The 19,284-nt window shown below is 40.9% G+C and overlaps 1 protein-coding gene across 1 annotated transcript in view; it reads left to right on the top strand.

Moving 5' to 3' along the window:
- The window catches only part of LOC134658686 (protein unc-80 homolog), a 72,916-nt gene that overhangs the window by 40,606 nt on the left and 13,026 nt on the right, over positions 1-19,284 (top strand). Inside the window, exons 41-51 of the mRNA XM_063514344.1 lie at positions 1,508-1,756; positions 1,945-2,074; positions 2,262-2,402; positions 2,856-3,049; positions 3,514-3,659; positions 4,179-4,373; positions 4,802-4,997; positions 5,773-5,991; positions 16,356-16,501; positions 17,985-18,171; positions 18,767-18,928. Coding sequence (XP_063370414.1) covers positions 1,508-1,756; positions 1,945-2,074; positions 2,262-2,402; positions 2,856-3,049; positions 3,514-3,659; positions 4,179-4,373; positions 4,802-4,997; positions 5,773-5,991; positions 16,356-16,501; positions 17,985-18,171; positions 18,767-18,928 — 1,965 coding nt within the window. The remainder of the gene's footprint in view (positions 1-1,507; positions 1,757-1,944; positions 2,075-2,261; positions 2,403-2,855; positions 3,050-3,513; positions 3,660-4,178; positions 4,374-4,801; positions 4,998-5,772; positions 5,992-16,355; positions 16,502-17,984; positions 18,172-18,766; positions 18,929-19,284) is intronic.

Genomic DNA, 19,284 nt, shown 5'->3' with positions numbered 1-19,284 from the left:
TCATGTCTGTCTGTCTGTCTGTCCGTCTGTCTGTCCGTCCGTATGTCACAGCCACTTTTCTCCGAAACTATAAGAACTATACTGTTGAAACTTGGTAAGTAGATGTATTATGTGAACCGCATTAAGATTTTCACACAAAAATAGAAAAAAAAAACAATACATTTTTGGGGTTCCCCATACTTCGAACTGAAACTCAAAAATTTTTTTTTCATCAAACCCATACGTGTGGGGTATCTATGGATAGGTCTTCAAAAATGATATTGAGGTTTCTAATATCATTTTTTTCTAAACTGAATAGTTTGCGCGAGAGACACTTCCAAAGTGGTAAAATGTGTGTCCCCCCCCCCCTGTAACTTCTAAAATAAGAGAATGATAAAACTAAAAAAAATATATGATGTACATTGCCATGTAAACTTCCACCGAAAATTGGTTTGAACGAGATCTAGTAAGTAGTTTTTTTTATACGTCATAAATCGCCTAAATACGGAACCCTTCATGGACGAGTCCGACTCGCACTTGGCCGGTTTTTTAGCATTAGAAAGAACTTGAAAGAAGGTAAGCGATTTTGACATGTCTATTAATTGAAAAACACTTTTAAAAAATCAATAACTATTACTTATGAAAGCAGAAGACTATAAAAGATCGTATTAGATTCATAATTGTTACATATTTACCGTAACTTATTTTTAAAATGTGTTTTTCAATTAAAAGACACATCAAGATTGTTTACCTTATTTCTAATGCTAAAAAAAACGAAGTATAGTTTTTACGAAAGCGACTGCCATCTGACCAGGGATGTTGCGGATGCAGATTTTTTGACATCCGCGGATGCGGATGCGGATGCGGATATTTAAAGGCTCACATCCGCGGATGCGGATGCGGATGCGGATGTCAAGATTAGGTACTTTTTTAGTATTTTTTTTATTAAAAAAAACGTAACGTTTAGTATTTGAGCAAGAATATAGGTGCGTCATATTTAATAAACAGTAACTTGGCCGACTTTTCTGGATCTAGACGATTTCGTTATAGGTAATGACGAAATTACCTAGCACTTACGCCGCCGCTAAAACGTTCCTGGGCCGACTTGTTCGACATCCGCATCCGCATAAGCTCCGCATCGATTTCATGCGGATGCGGATGCGGATGCGGATGTTGAAAATAATGCGGAAGTTCCGCGGTTGCGGATGCGGATGCGGATGTTCGCAACATCCCTGCATCTGACCTTCCTACCCAGAGGGTAAACTAGGCCCTTATTGGGATTAGTCCGGTTTCCTCACGATGTTTTCCTTCACGGAAAAGCGACTGGTAAATATCAAATGATATTTCGTACATAAGTTCCGAAAAACTCATTAGTACGAGCCGGGGTTTGAACCCGCGACCTCCGGATTGCAAGTCGCACGCTCTTACCGCTAGGCCACCAGCGCCATTCTAACGAATAAGCCTAAAACACTTTATTATTTTCTGTTTTACCAGTTTCATAACCATGCATCTTGTGGTTTATCTTTAGGTTATATGGGGCTGCTTAGTCGAAGATTCAGCCTTATTCCTCCGCCACGTACTGGAACGTCTGACGCGCGATCACCAAGACGAGATGTTCAAGTTGCTCCGACACCTCATCCGCTTCATACCGCGGCTGCCGCAACAAGCCGCTTTCGCTTTATACAACTACATCATTGGATATGTCATGTTCTACATCAGGTCGCCGCATGAGGAGGGACAAAGGCTCATTGGGGCGGCTCTTTCTATTCTTTGGATGGTAAGAGTTTCTCTTTACCTATATGACCATTGAACGCTGAATACTTTTCATCAACTTCAACTTAGTCGTATATTTTCCCCATATCGTGAAGTCCTAGCCCAAAAATCAGATTTCTCACATTATATTTCAGTGAATTCTCGCTTTATGTTTGATTAAGACAGAATGACTATTCAAATTATGGTTTTCAGGTTGTCCATAGCGTGCACGGTATAATGTTTAAAGATCTAAAACAAATTTTACGCAAGGAGCAATGTGACGCGTCTATTTTGCTTACTGCCAACGTGCCCGCAGCCAAGAAAATTATTGTACACGGACCAGGTGAGATTTTCAAACAGCAACACAGTCTCCTACTTTAAATGGGACTTGAATCTTCGTAGATAATGATGGACTAATATGGAAAGTCATTTTATACCTAATTTATAACCGTTCCTTTAGAATTCAATCTTAAAGATCTAACTAAAATGCCTGACAACTTTAAGTAAAAATACTCTTTAATTTCTTACAGCTGACAATGAGGGTTGTATTCCATCACAGTTCCCAATTCAAGAAGACACTCAGTTTGGTCAAATATTAAAGGAATCGCTAGATTTCTTTGGAATACCGGAGAACCTACATAACGAACACTTCCTGGTTGATTTTAAAACTCGTAAGTATGAATCATCGTCAGCGTTCTACTACGGGGTACAGATATAAGAGACAGCAACCTCTATCTTGGTCTTGGTCAAATGGAATATAAATTGGAACGATGCACGTTAATATTGTCAAATAAAATTAGATTAATCGTATATTGCCATGGAATCCCATGATTTTTATCGGCACCAATAAATTAATTTACTTGTTTTTTCACGTCACATTACGACGTCACGTCACGTCTCAAAATAACTGGTAATAAAAGAATAAAAGTATTACATAAACCAGCGGAATCACAAAATACCTTATTTTGAGAAGTACGAAAGATACGCGAGCGCGTCTTAGCGCCCAATTAATCTGACATATAAGGCAACGCAACGTTTTTGTATTATTGTCAATAATATTGTTGCCGATCCTTACCTTTCACTCGTACCTTGGCTATTTTATCAACCGCGGCACACGGTTGCAGGTCAGATCCACAACCCGCAGTCGTACGTGCGCGACTGGTACTTCTTCAAGCGCTCGCAGTACCCGCAGCTGGGGCTGGTGCACATGGCGGCGGACGTGGCCTTCGACAAGCTGCAACAGCAGGAGCTGCTCTCCAAGTTCGTGGAGATCGGCAAGGTGCTGCTCACCTGGGCCATTCTGAAGAACGTTGACATGGTAATTAAACTTCTGATTAATTATTTGCGAAATAAACATTAGCAAGCGACCCAAAAAAGTAGCAACTAAAAGGTTTATTTTTGTTTCCTACTAATTTACGATGAACAGTTTGGGGAGTTATATATGAAACCATCGATTATAGTCGTATTTCAAAAGGACTACAGTATCATCATCTACAGTTAACTCTTATTTCGACGCTGAAAAATGCTTGAAGAATCCCATTCCTGCTTAGGGCCAGAGGGGCGATGATGTGAGACTCTTGACCATCTCAAACTACCTACTAAAAACCAGCGATTTACTCTCATCGCGTTTAAAATTGCCGCGGTATTCGCTTGCTCATATAACCGAGTGAAGTATCGTCGATTGCTCGTCTTGCCGCGACCTCAGACCTGAGGATAATCTGAAGTTATCCCAAATAAGTTTATTGTGTAAGGAGGATCTGAAGTCGACTATTTATCTTTTAGGTGGTCCAACGAGTGGTGTTCCTCCACGACGAGCTGATGAAGCTGCCAGCATTCCCACGCAAGGCGCTCGAGGCTGACCTGCAACTGTACAGCAGAGGGGCGCTCGGCTCCACGCTACTCGGCTTGGATGTGCTACACAAGTTTATGTATGTTAAAATAAGTCACTTTTGAACGCCTCATCATTCCACCCATAGAACTGTAGATGCAGGTGTCCCGCGCAAGCCGAGGCCGATCTGCAATTGTACAGCAGCGGACGGAGCAGATGTGTCACATTATGTGTTATGTGGGTTTTTGTTATAAGCACTTAAATCTTTGAGCATACAACCATTAGACACCACTTCAGCACGCGAGGCTAACCTCCAGCTGAAAGGTCAGTTGGGACCAATGCCACTGCTTGTCTTAAATATAAGTGTGATATCCACAGGGTTCTAAGGGAAAAAGTGCAGGCACTGTGAAAGAGCATCTATTGCATACTTGCATTCCAAAGTTGAGACAGTAACCGCACTTTCACCGACCAACTGACTGTTAACTGTTTATAAGTTTGAAACCACTATTCCTATCCTAGCTACCTACATCTCGCGTTAAGAAAAACCTTCCTCTAATGAACATAAGAAAGAAGCCGATGTCTTCAACCTCTGATTCCTATAATTTTCAATTGCTTCCAGGTGGGTCCGCCTCATAGCGCGCATGTTCGAGGCCATGGCGGGCAACTTCACGTCGTCGCGCGACATACACCTGTTCCTCAACGTGCTGAACGGCGCGCTCATGCTGCATAGCGAGGACTCGCTCATACTCCGATATGTCATCGCTACTTACGTCAATGCTGCGTTCAATTTTAAGAACATCTTTTCTACTAATGGGTACAGCTATTTTTTTATAACCATCGAGGTACTGTAGTAGGTTAGGTTATTCCAATTGTTTTAGATTATGTAGATCTAATTTATTTATTTTACCATTTACCCTTTCCAGACAATTATCTTAGCAACGAACTTAGCCTTACCGTTGCAAAACCTAGTTTCTATTCAATAAGAATTATAAATACCTAGTTAAAACTTCGTCTCAAAAGATAAAAAATTGAGACCCATTTATTTTTTATCGGACATACAAACCTAATAATACCATATTGAATATCCTAATGTTATTAACTGAATCATCTAAATAACATGGTATAAACTACATTAACTACATATATATCTCGTTTTGTTAAAAATAGACTTTGTAACTCTCCCTATAATTTTCCAAATCTGAACCTCTACTGTCTATATTTTAAGGTGTTATTATTTTTCAGATACCTTCTCATCATGCCGACACTGCTTCAGATCTATTCAAATTACCAAACGAACAAGCTAGTGACCACAACGATAGAGTACGCGGTGAAGCAGTTCTACTTACTGAACAGAAAGCCGTTCATTCTGCAGATGTTCGGCTCCGTCTCCGCCATATTGGATACTGACGAGGAATCAGCCTATGGTGATGCCAGTAAGGTAATTCTATACAATACAGAAACACTATTTTATTGTTAACACATGGGTGCATGATAAATCTCTTTTATTGATAACTTTTGTTGTTATCTTCATAGATTTTTCCCTCGTCTATCTCGTCATAGTTCTAGCCTTTTTAAGTTTCTCAACTTTCTATACGTCGGCAAGAACATTTTATTAAAAATAATATCCGGCTCTAAGGACCACTAACACATTGCTTTATATCAGACAAACATAGCTATAGTCTGTCAAGCCGGATATGTCAGTAGCAATGTAAAGCAAACTAAAGTATGGTATCCCTAGGAAACGAACAAAAAGCAGCAATGTACATCGAACAACGACGAAATGTAAACAAAACAGTTCCACAGATAAGAAATAAATGACACACGATTTTGGAATAATTCAAACGTAGTGTTGCTAACCCGCGATTTTTCAAATTTGCCGCCTTTTTCTACTGACAAGATTTGGTTGACCCAGTATAGTTTTTAATAGAAACACTTAAAAGAATTTCCGCTAGTAATCTCATTTTATTGTCACTGTGACAAGGAACGAAGTGGCACAGAAATCAAAGTCCTTAATTATATTGCAAAAGACGTAGAGATACAAAACCTCAACATATTTCAAAAGCATAACATTTCAAATTAGTAAAACTTTCAAGTACCTACATTAATATCTGTACTATTATCTGTAGGTGTAAGCCGTAAAATTATTCAATGTTAGTATGTCTCACAACAGTTTAAATTCGATTACATTAATATCTGGTATATTCGACTCGTAGGTACAATCGAGCTGCCTCTTCAACCTGCTGCTAAGCCTAGAGACGCCTTCCCCCGACCCGCTTCACATCGCTGAACTGATCAAAGAGGAAAAGCCGCTCAAACCCATCGACTTCTGCTACCGGGACGAGGACGAGATGGTCAACGTGCTGGACTGCATCAGCCTGTGTGTCATGGTCGTCTCATACTCCGCTGAGAGTATGCGGGGCTATCAGATGCTTGTGAGTAATTTCCAGTGATCGGCACGACCCGTGTCGCACGGTGTCAATGACCTCAATCATTATGTTAACATGGATACGCCCCGAGATTTCGGTCTTTTTAGGAAGTCAGTATTTCCGATTGTAGTACATTAAGGTGACGGTAGAGGTGGGTAAATTTTCAGATTCTGTCAATTTACCCCATTTCACACACAAGCGCACTTCACGCACACTACCTCACTTTACTGGGACAGGTCATTGACCCATCAAGTTTTTTTAAGATTGCGTTTTGAGTTTAGTGTTAACCACTGACCTCTTTTGAGGAACAGAAACTGTAAAAACGTTCCATTGAAAGAAGAAAGAGAAACAATACATTAAATCTTGCTCTCCTTGTCTGTTCATGTCACACGTGACGTATTTAAATTCTAATTTAATTCATTTGATTGTTAACTATTTTCTGCATATTATGGCTTTGTCGAGATACGCGTTTTGTAAAGTTAAACCGAATAAACCCAGATGTCATTAAGTCAGATGTAAAATGTTATTTACTACTCTATACGGTTATTCATAAGGCGAAAAATCAATTCAATTAAAAATTTAAATAAATAAAGTTTCGGCAGGGTGGAAATTTAATTAAGGCCGACAAAATAAAATTTAATAATATATGTCGGCTGATGTACCCCTAAGATCTTTACAGATTTACTTGTACGAGTATCCTATATTCGCTATTTATTTTGCTATTAAATTTATAAAATTAAAATAAATAATTAAATATTATACTGGCATTCCACCGCTATTACTTCAGTGCTGAACTGATTATCTTCGATCGTAGCCTTGATGATGTAGTTGTACTTACACTTACGGCGGTAGGAGCGGCAATGAACCCCGCGCAGCGTAGAACGAGAGGTGCGTTGGGATAAGTGCATATACATATAATTCTTCGTGCGTCTGTCTGTCTGTCCGTCCGTCTGTCACAGTCTATTTTCTCCGAAACTACTGGACCAATTCAGTTGAAATTTGGCACACATATGTAAATTTGGCACACAAATGTAAATTTGTGACCCAAAGATGGACGTGTAACGTAAATAAAATGTATTTTAGAGAATTTGAAATACGGTAGCCATTTTTGGGGGGGGTAAATGAAAAAATTAAAAAATATGTTTTTTAAACTATATAGTGTTACATATCAAATAAAAGAGCTCATTGTAAGAATCTCAAACATAACTTTTTTTATAATTTTAGGATTAATAGTTCAGCAGTTATTCATGAAAATAGGCAAAAAATGATCATTCTCCGCCCACTTTCTCCGAAACAACTGGATCTAAAATTTTGAAAAAAATACACAAAGTAGTTCTTTACCTATATATGTCAGGAAAATCTATAAGAAATGTGCAGTCAAGCGTGAGACGGACTTAATATACGGAACCCTTAGAATGCGAGTCCGACTCGCACTTGTTTTTGTTTAGCTCTTATTAGGTTTAAGGAGTTTTATGAGTGAAAAAAGAAGTTTTTTGTTTTATTTGCCCGCGTTATTGCCGATCGATTGTGTTTTAAACGATAATTAGACAAAAAAACTTGTTTTTCACCCAACGAATATAGATCCCCATGACACATCTTCCAAGTCGCCTTTGGATAGGCTTAATTTTAAAAATAATTGAAATAATGTTCTATATCATTCATACTTGCAAAAAAAGACTAAAAATAATTTACGTGACCAATGCTTATTATTAGTAAATATCTTACAATTTAATATCTGATATATCACACGATACAAAAAAATGGCCGCAAAGTTAAAAGTTTATTTATTTACGTTACTAGTCCATCTTTGGATCACCGACTCTTTGTCATATGTGAAAAATGTGTACCAAATTTCAATTGAATTAGTCTATTAGGGGCAGACACACGAGTGATCTTAAAAGGGATTTTTTTCTTGAATGATTTGTATGTACTTACCCCAACGCACCTCACGTTCCACGCGGCGCAGCGTAATCAGTAAGTACCTAATAATTAGTGTCCGACCGAAACACAAATTTCTGTATATATAAATATTGTTGTCCTACTTGCTCGCCAACTTTTGGTCTTTGTCACATAGTTTAGTTTCATAATACGAAGTACTATTTCGTATGTTTCGGCCAGGCCGAAAGATTCGGCCGTTTTTTGGCCGAAACCGAAACTACGGCCGAAACATGATTTTATGGCCGAAACCGAAACCGAAACCGAATCTTCGGTCGGACACTACGAATAATCACAATGGTCTAAGTACCACAGACCCTACTGTCGCTTAAGTCCTTTATGCCAATCTCTGCCTATTAGAACTTATAAAAAAAAAAGAAACCGAGTAATTATATCCAACTACCGAACCTGCTTACAAATTTTCTCGAGATATTGGAGAAATGTGATATGCAAAGGAGAACATTCGAACAAACGAAAGTATTTTTGCCCAAGCTGAAACGGAGACCTTCGCCTACGCTCGGTCAGTGATGGTTTAGGTACAGTCAGCTGCAGGTCACCCCTGCATAGAAGATTGTATGCAGGGGTGGTACCTTTTCTCTGCAGCTGACTGTACACCTATAAAAAATTGTTGTACCTGCTGCAATTTTATACCGGTACCGTACTTTATATTTCAACAGGTATAGTACCTTCAAAACGAAGCGGTATTGATAAATAATAACGGTACCGTACCGCCTATAAATAATAATAATTATTATTTTTAGATTCCTCACGTCGTGGGCTATCAGAATATACCCCATGTATGTTAGCCGATTTTTCGTAGTTATCGAGTTATGATTTTTTTTTACTTTTAACTTTTCATATGAAATTCCGGGGTTCCCATACAGAGTGGCTAAAAAATAACTGCATTTCCGTTGCCAGGGAGGTTGTAAAAGTTGCTCAGTATAATCCCAACACCTCCCTGGCAACGGAATGCAGTTATTTTTCAGTCACTCTGTATGGGAACCCCGGAATTTCATAGGAATAAGAATAAGAATAAGAATTGTTTATTGCCACATACATGAACATAAAATAGAGTTAGAATTACTTACATAATAAAATAAAACAGTTGTTATCATATACAAAACAAAAGTGAGAAGATCTTTGTATTAGGCACAGGGTTCCAGTCTCAGCGTGTGCCGGGCCTAGGTGCCCGGCGCTGGTTTTCAGACCGGTCCCAGACTATGGACGGTCGGAGAATATTACCTACATAGGAAAAGTTAAAAGCTTAAAAAATCATAACTTGAAAACTACGAAAAATCGGCTAACATACATATGGGGTACATTATGATAGCCCACGATTTTTGGACGTCACGGTTTGGACCACCCTGTATAGACAATAATCTCAACGCTAGCCCAATGCGGATTGGGGACTTCACACACAGCTTTGAATTTCTTCGCAAATGTATGCACTACGAGTATGCAGGTTTCCTCACGATGTTTCCTCCTTCACCGAAAAGCTAGTGGTAAATATCAAATGATATTTCGTACATAAGTTCCGAAAAACTCATTGGTACGAGCCAGGATACCAATGAGTTTTTCCTTACCGCTTATACCGTAAAGAAATAATGCAGTCTCTGCTTTGCACGATTATTGTGTGGACATAATTCTTATAATCACCGAAACATACATACCTCTACGCACAGAATGTCATTGAAATAAAACATTGTTTTTTATAGTAAATTAATATAACATTCGATTTATACACATAACAATAAGCAGGCCAGGCCGCAGCGATATTGGCCTGTAAGCTTCATCTCGGTCTCCAAATCCGCAAAACTCGCTGGTACTAAATGCTGGTCTTGCCGTTATTAATTATCTTGATTCTTGAAGATTATCAGAACAGCACGTTACGTAATCGCATACATAGACGGAACGAACGTAGGTGTAGACACTGCAAGTCTTTAGGTATTAAACGAATTACGCTTCGTATTAATAGATGAGTAATATTTAAATGAACATATAATATTCTCTAACATAAATACAAGATTACAATTAATTGACATCAAAAGTCATTGACGTACAGAAGTCATATACATTTTTATAATGACGCAAAATTGATACCAGCATAATGAAAATCAATCCCAATCAGTAAAACGAGTTTTTAAACTTTTTTCATTTTAAGCGGGTTTTGAAGGAACAAGTTACTTAAATTCGATTGTAATCGTATTGTTTTAGGATAATTTACTGCTGTTTTCGACCGTTACGACCCGTAAATAACAACAACTCACATTTAAAATTTGACTGGAGCTCGACGTGATTATATTTATTTACCCTATTAAGTTGACTGTACCTTGTTCCAAGCCTTCAAATTGAGATGGCGACATTCGTTTCATACTGGCAACACCACAGTTCCGATGACGTCAGGCGCAATACCGGCTTTTATAACGGGTTTTCCATGTTTTTTCGAATCCAGCTGGCGGGCTGCGCGCCAATGCTCAGACCATTGGCGATTTGTTTCTGGCAGAGGAAACACCTATACGTTTAGAAAAATTTCGAAGTAATTTTCTAAACAATTTCAGTTCCATTATGGAGAGTTCAAATCCTAATAATGTTCAACATGATCCAGGTGCATCGGGTTTAACTGAGCATGAACGCATGACCAGGTTAGAGGATGTAGTGTCCAATTTGGCCCACGAGGTAAGGTCTTTACGTGACAATTTTTCTACTCGTTTGCGGGAATACTCCAGTGATTCGGACGTGCTATCAATTGTCGCGCCTGAAGATCTGGAGGTTCCAGAGGCTCCTCCGGTGCCTGTCCCGGGGCCTGCAAAGGATATTAGTTTCAAACTTGAGACTACCCTCAAGTCGTCGGGCGCGATAACCTCAAAGGAGCATGCTGATATTTTGGACAAGTTGCAGCATTTCAATTCGAACGACTGGTCGCAGGTACGGTACATAGATGCTCAGAATACGTACGTGTCATCACCTGGCTTTACTGATTTGGAGAGTAATGACATGATAAAGTCTTTTGATCGTAACCGTGCCCTCGCCGTTACAGAAAAGACTCTAGCCGCTGTGTCTCATGCTCTCATTATACAAAATGAGAAATTGAAAGCTGGCTTTGAAACTTTCGTGTCTTGGATAAGTTCGCAAGGTGATTGCACGGTTGAGGCGGTAGCAGACAAAATCAACGAGGTGTTCTCGGAAGGTGACTATTCTCGCATTCACTTGGACCTCTTGCAGATGGTCTGTGGCCGTCGCGCAGACATTATCCAGCAACGGAGAGATGGAGTATTGCACTTCGTCAAAGATCGCTACATGAAGGAATCTCTTCGGAAGATCCTTCTTCGATGACAAGCGGTTTTCTGACTGTATAACGAAGAATGGCGGAATTGACAAGGTATTTTTCTGTCCACGCACTCCTGCGCAGGGAGTTGCTAGCAAACGAGCTCCTGCGCAAGGAGTCTCACAGCCGGAGCAGAACAAGAAGGCTGCGGACTATTCTAGTTTCCGCGTGTATTCAGGGCCTTCTGCTGCTCCCGCCCAGGCTCCTCAGGACAGAAAGCGAAAAGCCGGGCCATTTCGATCCAATCAGCGAAGCGACAAATATTACAGGAACAGGCAAGGTAAGCGATCTCGCAGGCGCTACGACTGACTATCTCAGCTTCAAAGCGGGTCAACTGGAGCTTTTTATAAACCAATGGAAAGCCATGGGGGCTCCAGACTGCATAATCAAGATTTTGTCTGGGTACCGGATACCCTTTGTCAAAAAACCGCCTCTAGTTCACCCCTCCAGACTTTCATCAAAATTTTCCACGAAGGAAAGTCCGGAAATGATCGTTCAAATGAAAAGCATGATGGAACAGGGTGTGCTAGAGCCGGCTTCGTTGACCCCAAGTTTTGTATCGAACATGTTTTTGGTTCCGAAAAAAGGTGGGAGCGTACGCCCAGTCTTCAACCTAAGACAACTAAACAAGTACGTATATGTGGCCAAATTTCACCTCATCAATATGTACAAGGTCCCAGACTTTCTTCAACCACGAGATTGGCTCGTCAAGCTCGATCTCCACAACGCATACTTTCATATTCCGGTCACGGCATCACACCGGAGATTCCTGAGGGTAATGTTTCAGCACCGGCTTTGGCAGGTGACCTCCTTGCCATTCGGCCTCGCATCATCTCCGAGGACATTTGCTCTAGTCACCAATTGGATTGCGGAAGTGCTGAGATCTCGCGGTATCAGGGTCATCGTATATTTGGACGACTTTCTTCTTGCATGCCAGAGCCGATCATTGCTTCAGAATCAAGTAAGACTCACCCTACAGATCCTCGAGGGTCTAGGCTGGACTGTAAATTACGGAAAGTCCGTCCTAACCCCCCAGAAGTCCATGGAGTTCCTGGGAATTCGTTGGGACCCTTGGAGCAACCTCAAGTCCCTCCCAGAAGCAAAGATTCAGAATGTTGTGCAAAAATGCCGAATGCTGGTAAATCGCAGGTGCGCTTCATTAAAGCAGGTCCAATCTTTACTGGGTCTAGTGAATTTCGCCAGCTTCGTTGTTCCGAGGGGTCGACTCAACAGCAGGCTGTTGATGACGTTTTGCAACCAGCTGCTGCACATGTCCCCAAGAACGAAGGTAAAGCTTCCAGTAACTCTATACACCGAGCTGGATTGGTGGATCAACCACGTAGCTGCCACATCTCCTCTTCACCCTCCAGCGCCCCAATTCTTTCTGACTACGGATGCGTCTGGCCAGGGCTGGGGCGCTCTACTCAACAACAAGCAGTTAGCTGGCCAATGGTCGCTATGGGAGGCTCGTCAACATTCAAATCTCCTAGAGATGATGGCAGTACAGAAGGTAATAACATCGCAGAGCCGGTTACTGACGCAATCGTCTCTAATGATTATGTCGGACAATCGGACGGTTGTGTCATATCTGCGCAACGAAGGCGGTACGAGGTCACAGCAGATGATGGAGATGACTTACCTGGTGATGGATGCGTTGGACCGCTATCACATTCACATGACAGTCCACTTCATTCCCGGCAGATACAACACGGAAGCAGACAGACTCTCAAGGTTTCGCGGTCAGTCGGAGTGGCACCTGCTGTCTCCAGCAACGCACCAGATATTCCAGGTTTGGGGTACTCCGCAAATAGACCTTTTCGCATCGAGGAGAGCCCATGTGGTGCCGACATATGCGACTCTAGACCAGACGGATCCAGATGCGTCCTTCGTCGATGCGTTCAGTCGGAGATGGGAGTATCAACTGGCGTGGATATTTCCTCCCCCGTGTCTAATCCCGAGAGTTCTTGGTCACCTGAACGACGCAGAGGGTATGTACCTATTGATCGTGCCGAATTGGGAGAAGGTGTTTTGGCGCAGCGACCTGAAGAGCCGATCCCTGGCCCCTCCAATAGAAATTCAGGACCTGGAGAACCGGTTAGTAGACATACAGACTCGGAGACCTCCAATCGATATCAAGCGGATAGCTTTAGAAGTCTGGCTGATACAGGGTGGGCCGCATTGTTAGGTACGTGGAACGATAAGCAAAAGGATTTACTTGCAAGCGGTTGGCGAAAATCTTCGTTAGCTTCTTACAAGCCAGCGTGGCTAAGGTGGTGCAGGTGGTGTACTGCCCATAATGTCGCCAGAGACAATCCAGAACCGCAAGATTTGGCAAGATTTCTTACAGACTTGCACCTGGTAGAAAAGTTATCGCATAGTACAATTTGCTCACACAAATCGGTTGTCTCAACTTTTTGTCCCGTACGTGCAGGCCCACCGCTTAGCTCGCATATAGTTGTCCGCCAGGCTTTGAAAGCTATAGCTTTGAGTAGACCCATGCCTCGTAAGGCAAGTATATGGGATGTTAGAGATTTATGTACTTATTTGGAGAATAACGAACCTTTACATACCAGTTTATTTGAGGTGTCTAAGAGATGTGCGATTTTGTTATTGCTTTGTTCAGGGCGACGCGTACATGACCTGACGTTATTGAGTATAAATGATTCCAGTTGTAAGATTGATTCTGACAGTATTATATTTTGGCCCGAATTCGGTTCCAAGACAGACAGTGCATCACGCAGGCAATCTGGTTGGAAATTGTTATCATGTGATTACAATAAAAATATAGATCCCGTTTATTGGATAAAATTATTAATTTCCTTGTCTCGGAACCGAAGAGGGAATATAAATAATCTATTTATTTCTATATGTGGTCCTGTGAAGCCAGCTTCACGAACCATCATTGGTGGATGGATAAAGGCGGTCCTTAAAGACGCTAATATCAACAGTAGTGCGGGAAGTGTCCGTTCCGCGGTTGCTTCGTCGGGCTGGCTTGATAACCATAACATTAATGATATCTTGGAAAGAGGTAATTGGCAAAGTGCTAATACATTTCATAAGTTTTATAGAAAAACTATTAGTACTCGTGATTCGCATTCTAATCCTTTAGATAGATGTTTTGAGACGATATAATTCACTTATTCTAATCGATGTTAATATAAGGTCATACCAATCAGGTTTATTATAGAAGTTGATTTTTATGTTAATGCAATACAGGTTTTCTTTTAAGTCTATCTAGTCTTTTATTCACATTGGCGATCTATTCAATATTATCAATCCTCACTCATCCAGCAGTCGATAACAAACACTTCTCAATTTGAAGGCTTGGAACAAGGTACAGTCAACTTAATAGACAAATTTTACCTAAAAATAAAATTTATATTAAGTTACTTACCTTGTTCCAAGCCTGATTTCATTGCTGCCTGCTGGCAATTTGTAAATTTGATACTTGTACACGATTAATTTCATTCACATACACATTTTATCATAATCATAATACTTATATTTCAGCAAAAGTAAGTATTATCATAATAAAGCTTTTATTTCAGCAGTAGGGTTTAGTTTTAAGCTTGTCTTTTCAGCTGTCAATGAAATACCGTGCTACCTCTGTAAACAAAACAAGTACCTACAGCTGCGCTGAATACTGTGTTTGTTTACATGATAAAACTTCGCCACCTGTCTACCCACAGTGGCAATTTTGCCACCTGTCTATCTACAGTGGCTAACTACCGTCCACCGTCATAACATTGGACGGTAGGTCAAGATAATCAAATTGAGAGTCCAATGGTCTGAGCATTGGCGCGCAGCCCGCCAGCTGGATTCGAAAAAACATGGAAAACCCGTTATAAAAGCCGGTATTGCGCCTGACGTCATCGGAACTGTGGTGTTGCCAGTATGAAACGAATGTCGCCATCTCAATTTGAAGGCTTGGAACAAGGTAAGTAACTTAATATAAATTTTATTTTTAGGTAAAATTTGTCTATTTTATGAAATACAATTTATCTACTGGTATACATTTTCGTATGCGTATATGATGAAATGTCTTTATTAATGTCAAAAACGAGCTATGACGATGTACACGTCTGCTTCGATGCAAGGCCAACGGCCATCTGACTCGAAGAAGAGTTTTGAGTGATGTCGTCAATGTATGGAAATTATACGAAAGTTTACATTTGGGATTGAATTTCTGTGTTGTATTTGTGAGTAAAAATATAAGTAGATAATAATCTGGTAGTTTAGTTATCTAGCCTTCAAAATCCCACAACAACTCAATTACTGTCAAAGACAAAACTGTAATGCGTCTTGCTCAAACGGAACTCCATATTTTGATTTTTGGACACTTTTAGTGTCGATTTGTAGAGAATTACAGGAAATAAAAAAAAATATGGCGTGAAGAGCCGGTACACGGCTTCTTCGTGAACAGATTTGCGTATAATTTAATGCAGTTATTAATCATTCATTGAACAAATTGATTGCACAAAGTGAGGTCTAAATCGAAAACGTCATATACCGTCCCCTTAAGGTATTCCACACAGGAAGATGAATGATTTTTACCATTAAATAAAACGACATCAAGTTCAAAATAGGTATATAATCACATAGTAATATATCAATTTTTTATTTAATAATTAATTATACATTTTATAAGCTTATTTAACACTTTATCGTATATTTGCAAATATATATCATACAATAAAATTATTCTATTTAACAAAATCACGGAGTTATGTTATAATCTAATCATGTCCATATTATGATTTCTGCTCGCAATCCCGCGGTGCGTCACGGGTCGTGCCGATCACTGGTAATTTCTGCTACTCTCATTTGGGAATACATGCATGTACTTACCTAGACTTAAGAATATTGAGTGCCCTTACAGGGTGTCATGTACCTACCATCCACAAATCGTAACACCAGAGTATTTATGAACATGACTGCCATATAATAAAGAATAATAATAATTAAAAAATACAACAGTGACTTGACGCAAAAAAAATGTATTGACCTGCTCTTTATTAGAAATTTGCAACATAAACTGACTATTTACACCCATAATAAGTAGCGAAGTACTTACATTATTTTACAGTTTCATAATTTATAATTTCCTCAGATAATACTGGAAGCGATATTGCCGTGCTACGTGAAACAGATTCAATTACCAACATACAATAGAGAAGGAAAGACTGAGAAAGAGATCATACAACAACTGGCGATTGCTATCAAGACTCTTGTCAATAACTGCGAAGGATTGTCAAAGTAAGTGTCTCAGAGGATTTGCTGACTTGAATCAAACTTGGGAAATAGAAACACTCTTTCCGTTTTTACTCCGAAGTTTGTATTAAAGCCCGAGATACACTTGTAAGATTTATTTACATAAGTAGGAATAAAGTTATTTGTTATAGTTCGTTTTTTTTAGCATTAGAAATAAGGTAAACAATCTTGATGTGTCTTTTAATTGATAAACACGTTTTAAAAATAAGTCACATATGTAACAATTATGAATCCAATACGATCATTTATATATTTTTGCTTTCAAAAGTATTAGTTGCTGATTTTTAAAAATCGTTTTCAATTAAAAGACATGTCAAGATCGCTTACCTTCTTTCTAATGCTAAAAAACGAACTATAGAATGAGATAACCACAGACTGGTATGTTTAAGTCTGTGGAGATAACGATATTCATCCCTTGTAGATGTAGTGTAGGGACGCCCGGCCGGAAGCAGGCGGGCTGTCGATCGCGTGTCGCGTTCATTCAGCCCTGTTCCCTGGAGTTGGAGCTGCAGGTTACTGTCCCGGCGGCATTCCCACACTATTCTCCTCGAATCTTCTTGTTTTCCTGCAGAACAGAAGGACATCTTTGAGTTCGACGTCCTTTAGTTCGTGTTCTTTGAGTGTGTCTCTACCGAATGTATTGTATCGCGGTGCCGCGTACATAGTACATTCTGCTAGTAAATGTAAGCTAGTCTCCTCCTTACCACAGTGTGGGCAGGAGGCGTCTCTACTAATTTCCATTATCTTAAGGTGTCTGTTGAGAGTATTGTGACCCGTAATGATACCTGTCAGTAGTCTCAGACTGCTCTTACCTAGTTTCAAAAGATACCTGGTTCTCCTTTGGTCTAAACCTTTGATCATCATCTTCGACTGTCTACATCCAGTCTCTTCTTCCCATTCTCTCTGTGCTTCCATCTCTTTTACCTTCTCTATGACTCCCTTCGTGACATCCGCTGACATAGGCAGAGCCGGTTCCGGACCTATATATTCCGTCTCCGCCCCTATCCTCGCCAGCTCGTCTGCTTTCTCATCTCCCGTTACTCCCTGGTGTCCTGGTACCCATGCCACCGTGACACTTCTTTGCTTGCCTATCAAGTTGAGCTCCTCTCGACATTCTCTCAAGTCACGAGAGAGGAGGTGACTGATATTTTCTTTAGTGCCTTTAGTGCTGCCTGGCTATCTGTGTATATTACGACAGCGCCCTCTTGCTTTACACTCTTCTTGATATTCATCCCTTATTCTGTAGTATAGCTGTGGCCTATATAGTTACGTAAGTAAAACTTACAAGTGTATCGGCCTAAAAGCAAATGAAGATTGAAACATTATTAAAGAAAAATTGCAGCTACTATGTATTTCTGTTTCTGGTTACAAAGTTATATATATATACATTATCCCGAGGCAAAAAGTGGGCAACATCAAAGTAACCAAAACACTGGTTATGGAGTTTTATCGTCTTTGACGATTTCAGGTCGTATAACGGTCCGTACCGCACGTCGCCCGAGCACAAGGGCTCGTCGCAGCGAGGAGTTCGCACGGCGCCCACCTCGCAGTTCAAGGGGCTCGACGGGCTCGAGGACGAGTCGCACTCGCGCTACGTCAGCGACCACTCGCGCGCGCAGCCCGCGCCCGAGTACACCGGCGCTGAGGACTCGGAGGTACCACACCGTGTTACATTATAAACAAGCAACAACGGTTGCACTCCGGGAGTGCCGATAGAAGTGAAAACTCACCTCACTATGTTACCGACGCCCGGTAACACGATACATACGTTTAGCGGAGGTATTCTATTTATTTATTATACATTATTATCATTATCAAATAAGATCACACTTTTTCATTGACATGTTTATTTACATACTACCATGGCAACGTCAAATTATTTGAACATAGGTAAAGAGTCTTGAAAAGGAGTCCGCAACATAAATGTCAAATAACATTGAGTTTTTCTTTATTGATTTAAATGCCATCTAAATTAACCTAACCTAACCAAACCTATCCTATTGAAGCGCGGCACCCTACCGCGGCGCGCGAGGCTGCCCGCCGGCGCCGGGCCCGAGCACCGCTCCCCGATTATGAGGGGCCATCTAAACCTTACGCCCCTTACGGTCACCTCAAAAAGTGCCCAGCGCCGCTAAAGAAGTTATTTACTTCAAAAACAATGCCTAGCTGACAAAGTTTAACGATTTACGCCGACGTAATTAAATGAAAACTTATCGTAAAGCGTAACAGCAGCTTGTTGGTTATTTGCAGTTAATACGGGCAGAATACCGTCGTCCGCGAGATGTGTTGCTGTCGCTGGTGGGAGACTTCATCGGTCGCGCGACGACGCGGCTGCTCGACCTCAACGGCTCCAAGGGCAGCGGCGGCAGCGAGGGCAAGCCGGTCGAGCTGCTCGACTGCAAGTCACATGCCGTGAGTCTAGTTCTATCGTACAAGTACGAGTATGTTCTGAGGAGTGCTTGCGTGCAACGTGTTGCTGGTGTCGCAACATGTCGTTGGTGGAAGTCTTCATTGGTCGAGCGACGACACGTCTACTTGATCTCAACAGCTCCAAGGGCAGCGGCGGCAGCGAGGGCAAGCCGGTCGAGCTGCTCGACTGCAAGTCACATGGCGTAAGTCAAGCTAGGGTTGTACCAAACCCTCTGTCACCGTTAAATCGATCGCTAAATTTTATCGTTTGGGAAGTTTCATAGATCTCTGCTGTGTGACGTTGATTAACTGTGGTTGGTGCAACTGCATGGCCCTTATTCTATCGTACCATTAGTCTT

This window comes from Cydia amplana, chromosome 2, assembly GCF_948474715.1.
Source record: "Cydia amplana chromosome 2, ilCydAmpl1.1, whole genome shotgun sequence".
Lineage (NCBI taxonomy): Eukaryota > Metazoa > Arthropoda > Insecta > Lepidoptera > Tortricidae > Cydia > Cydia amplana.
The sequence above is the reverse complement of the archived record's forward strand: the minus strand, read 5'-3'. Positions and strand labels throughout refer to the sequence as shown.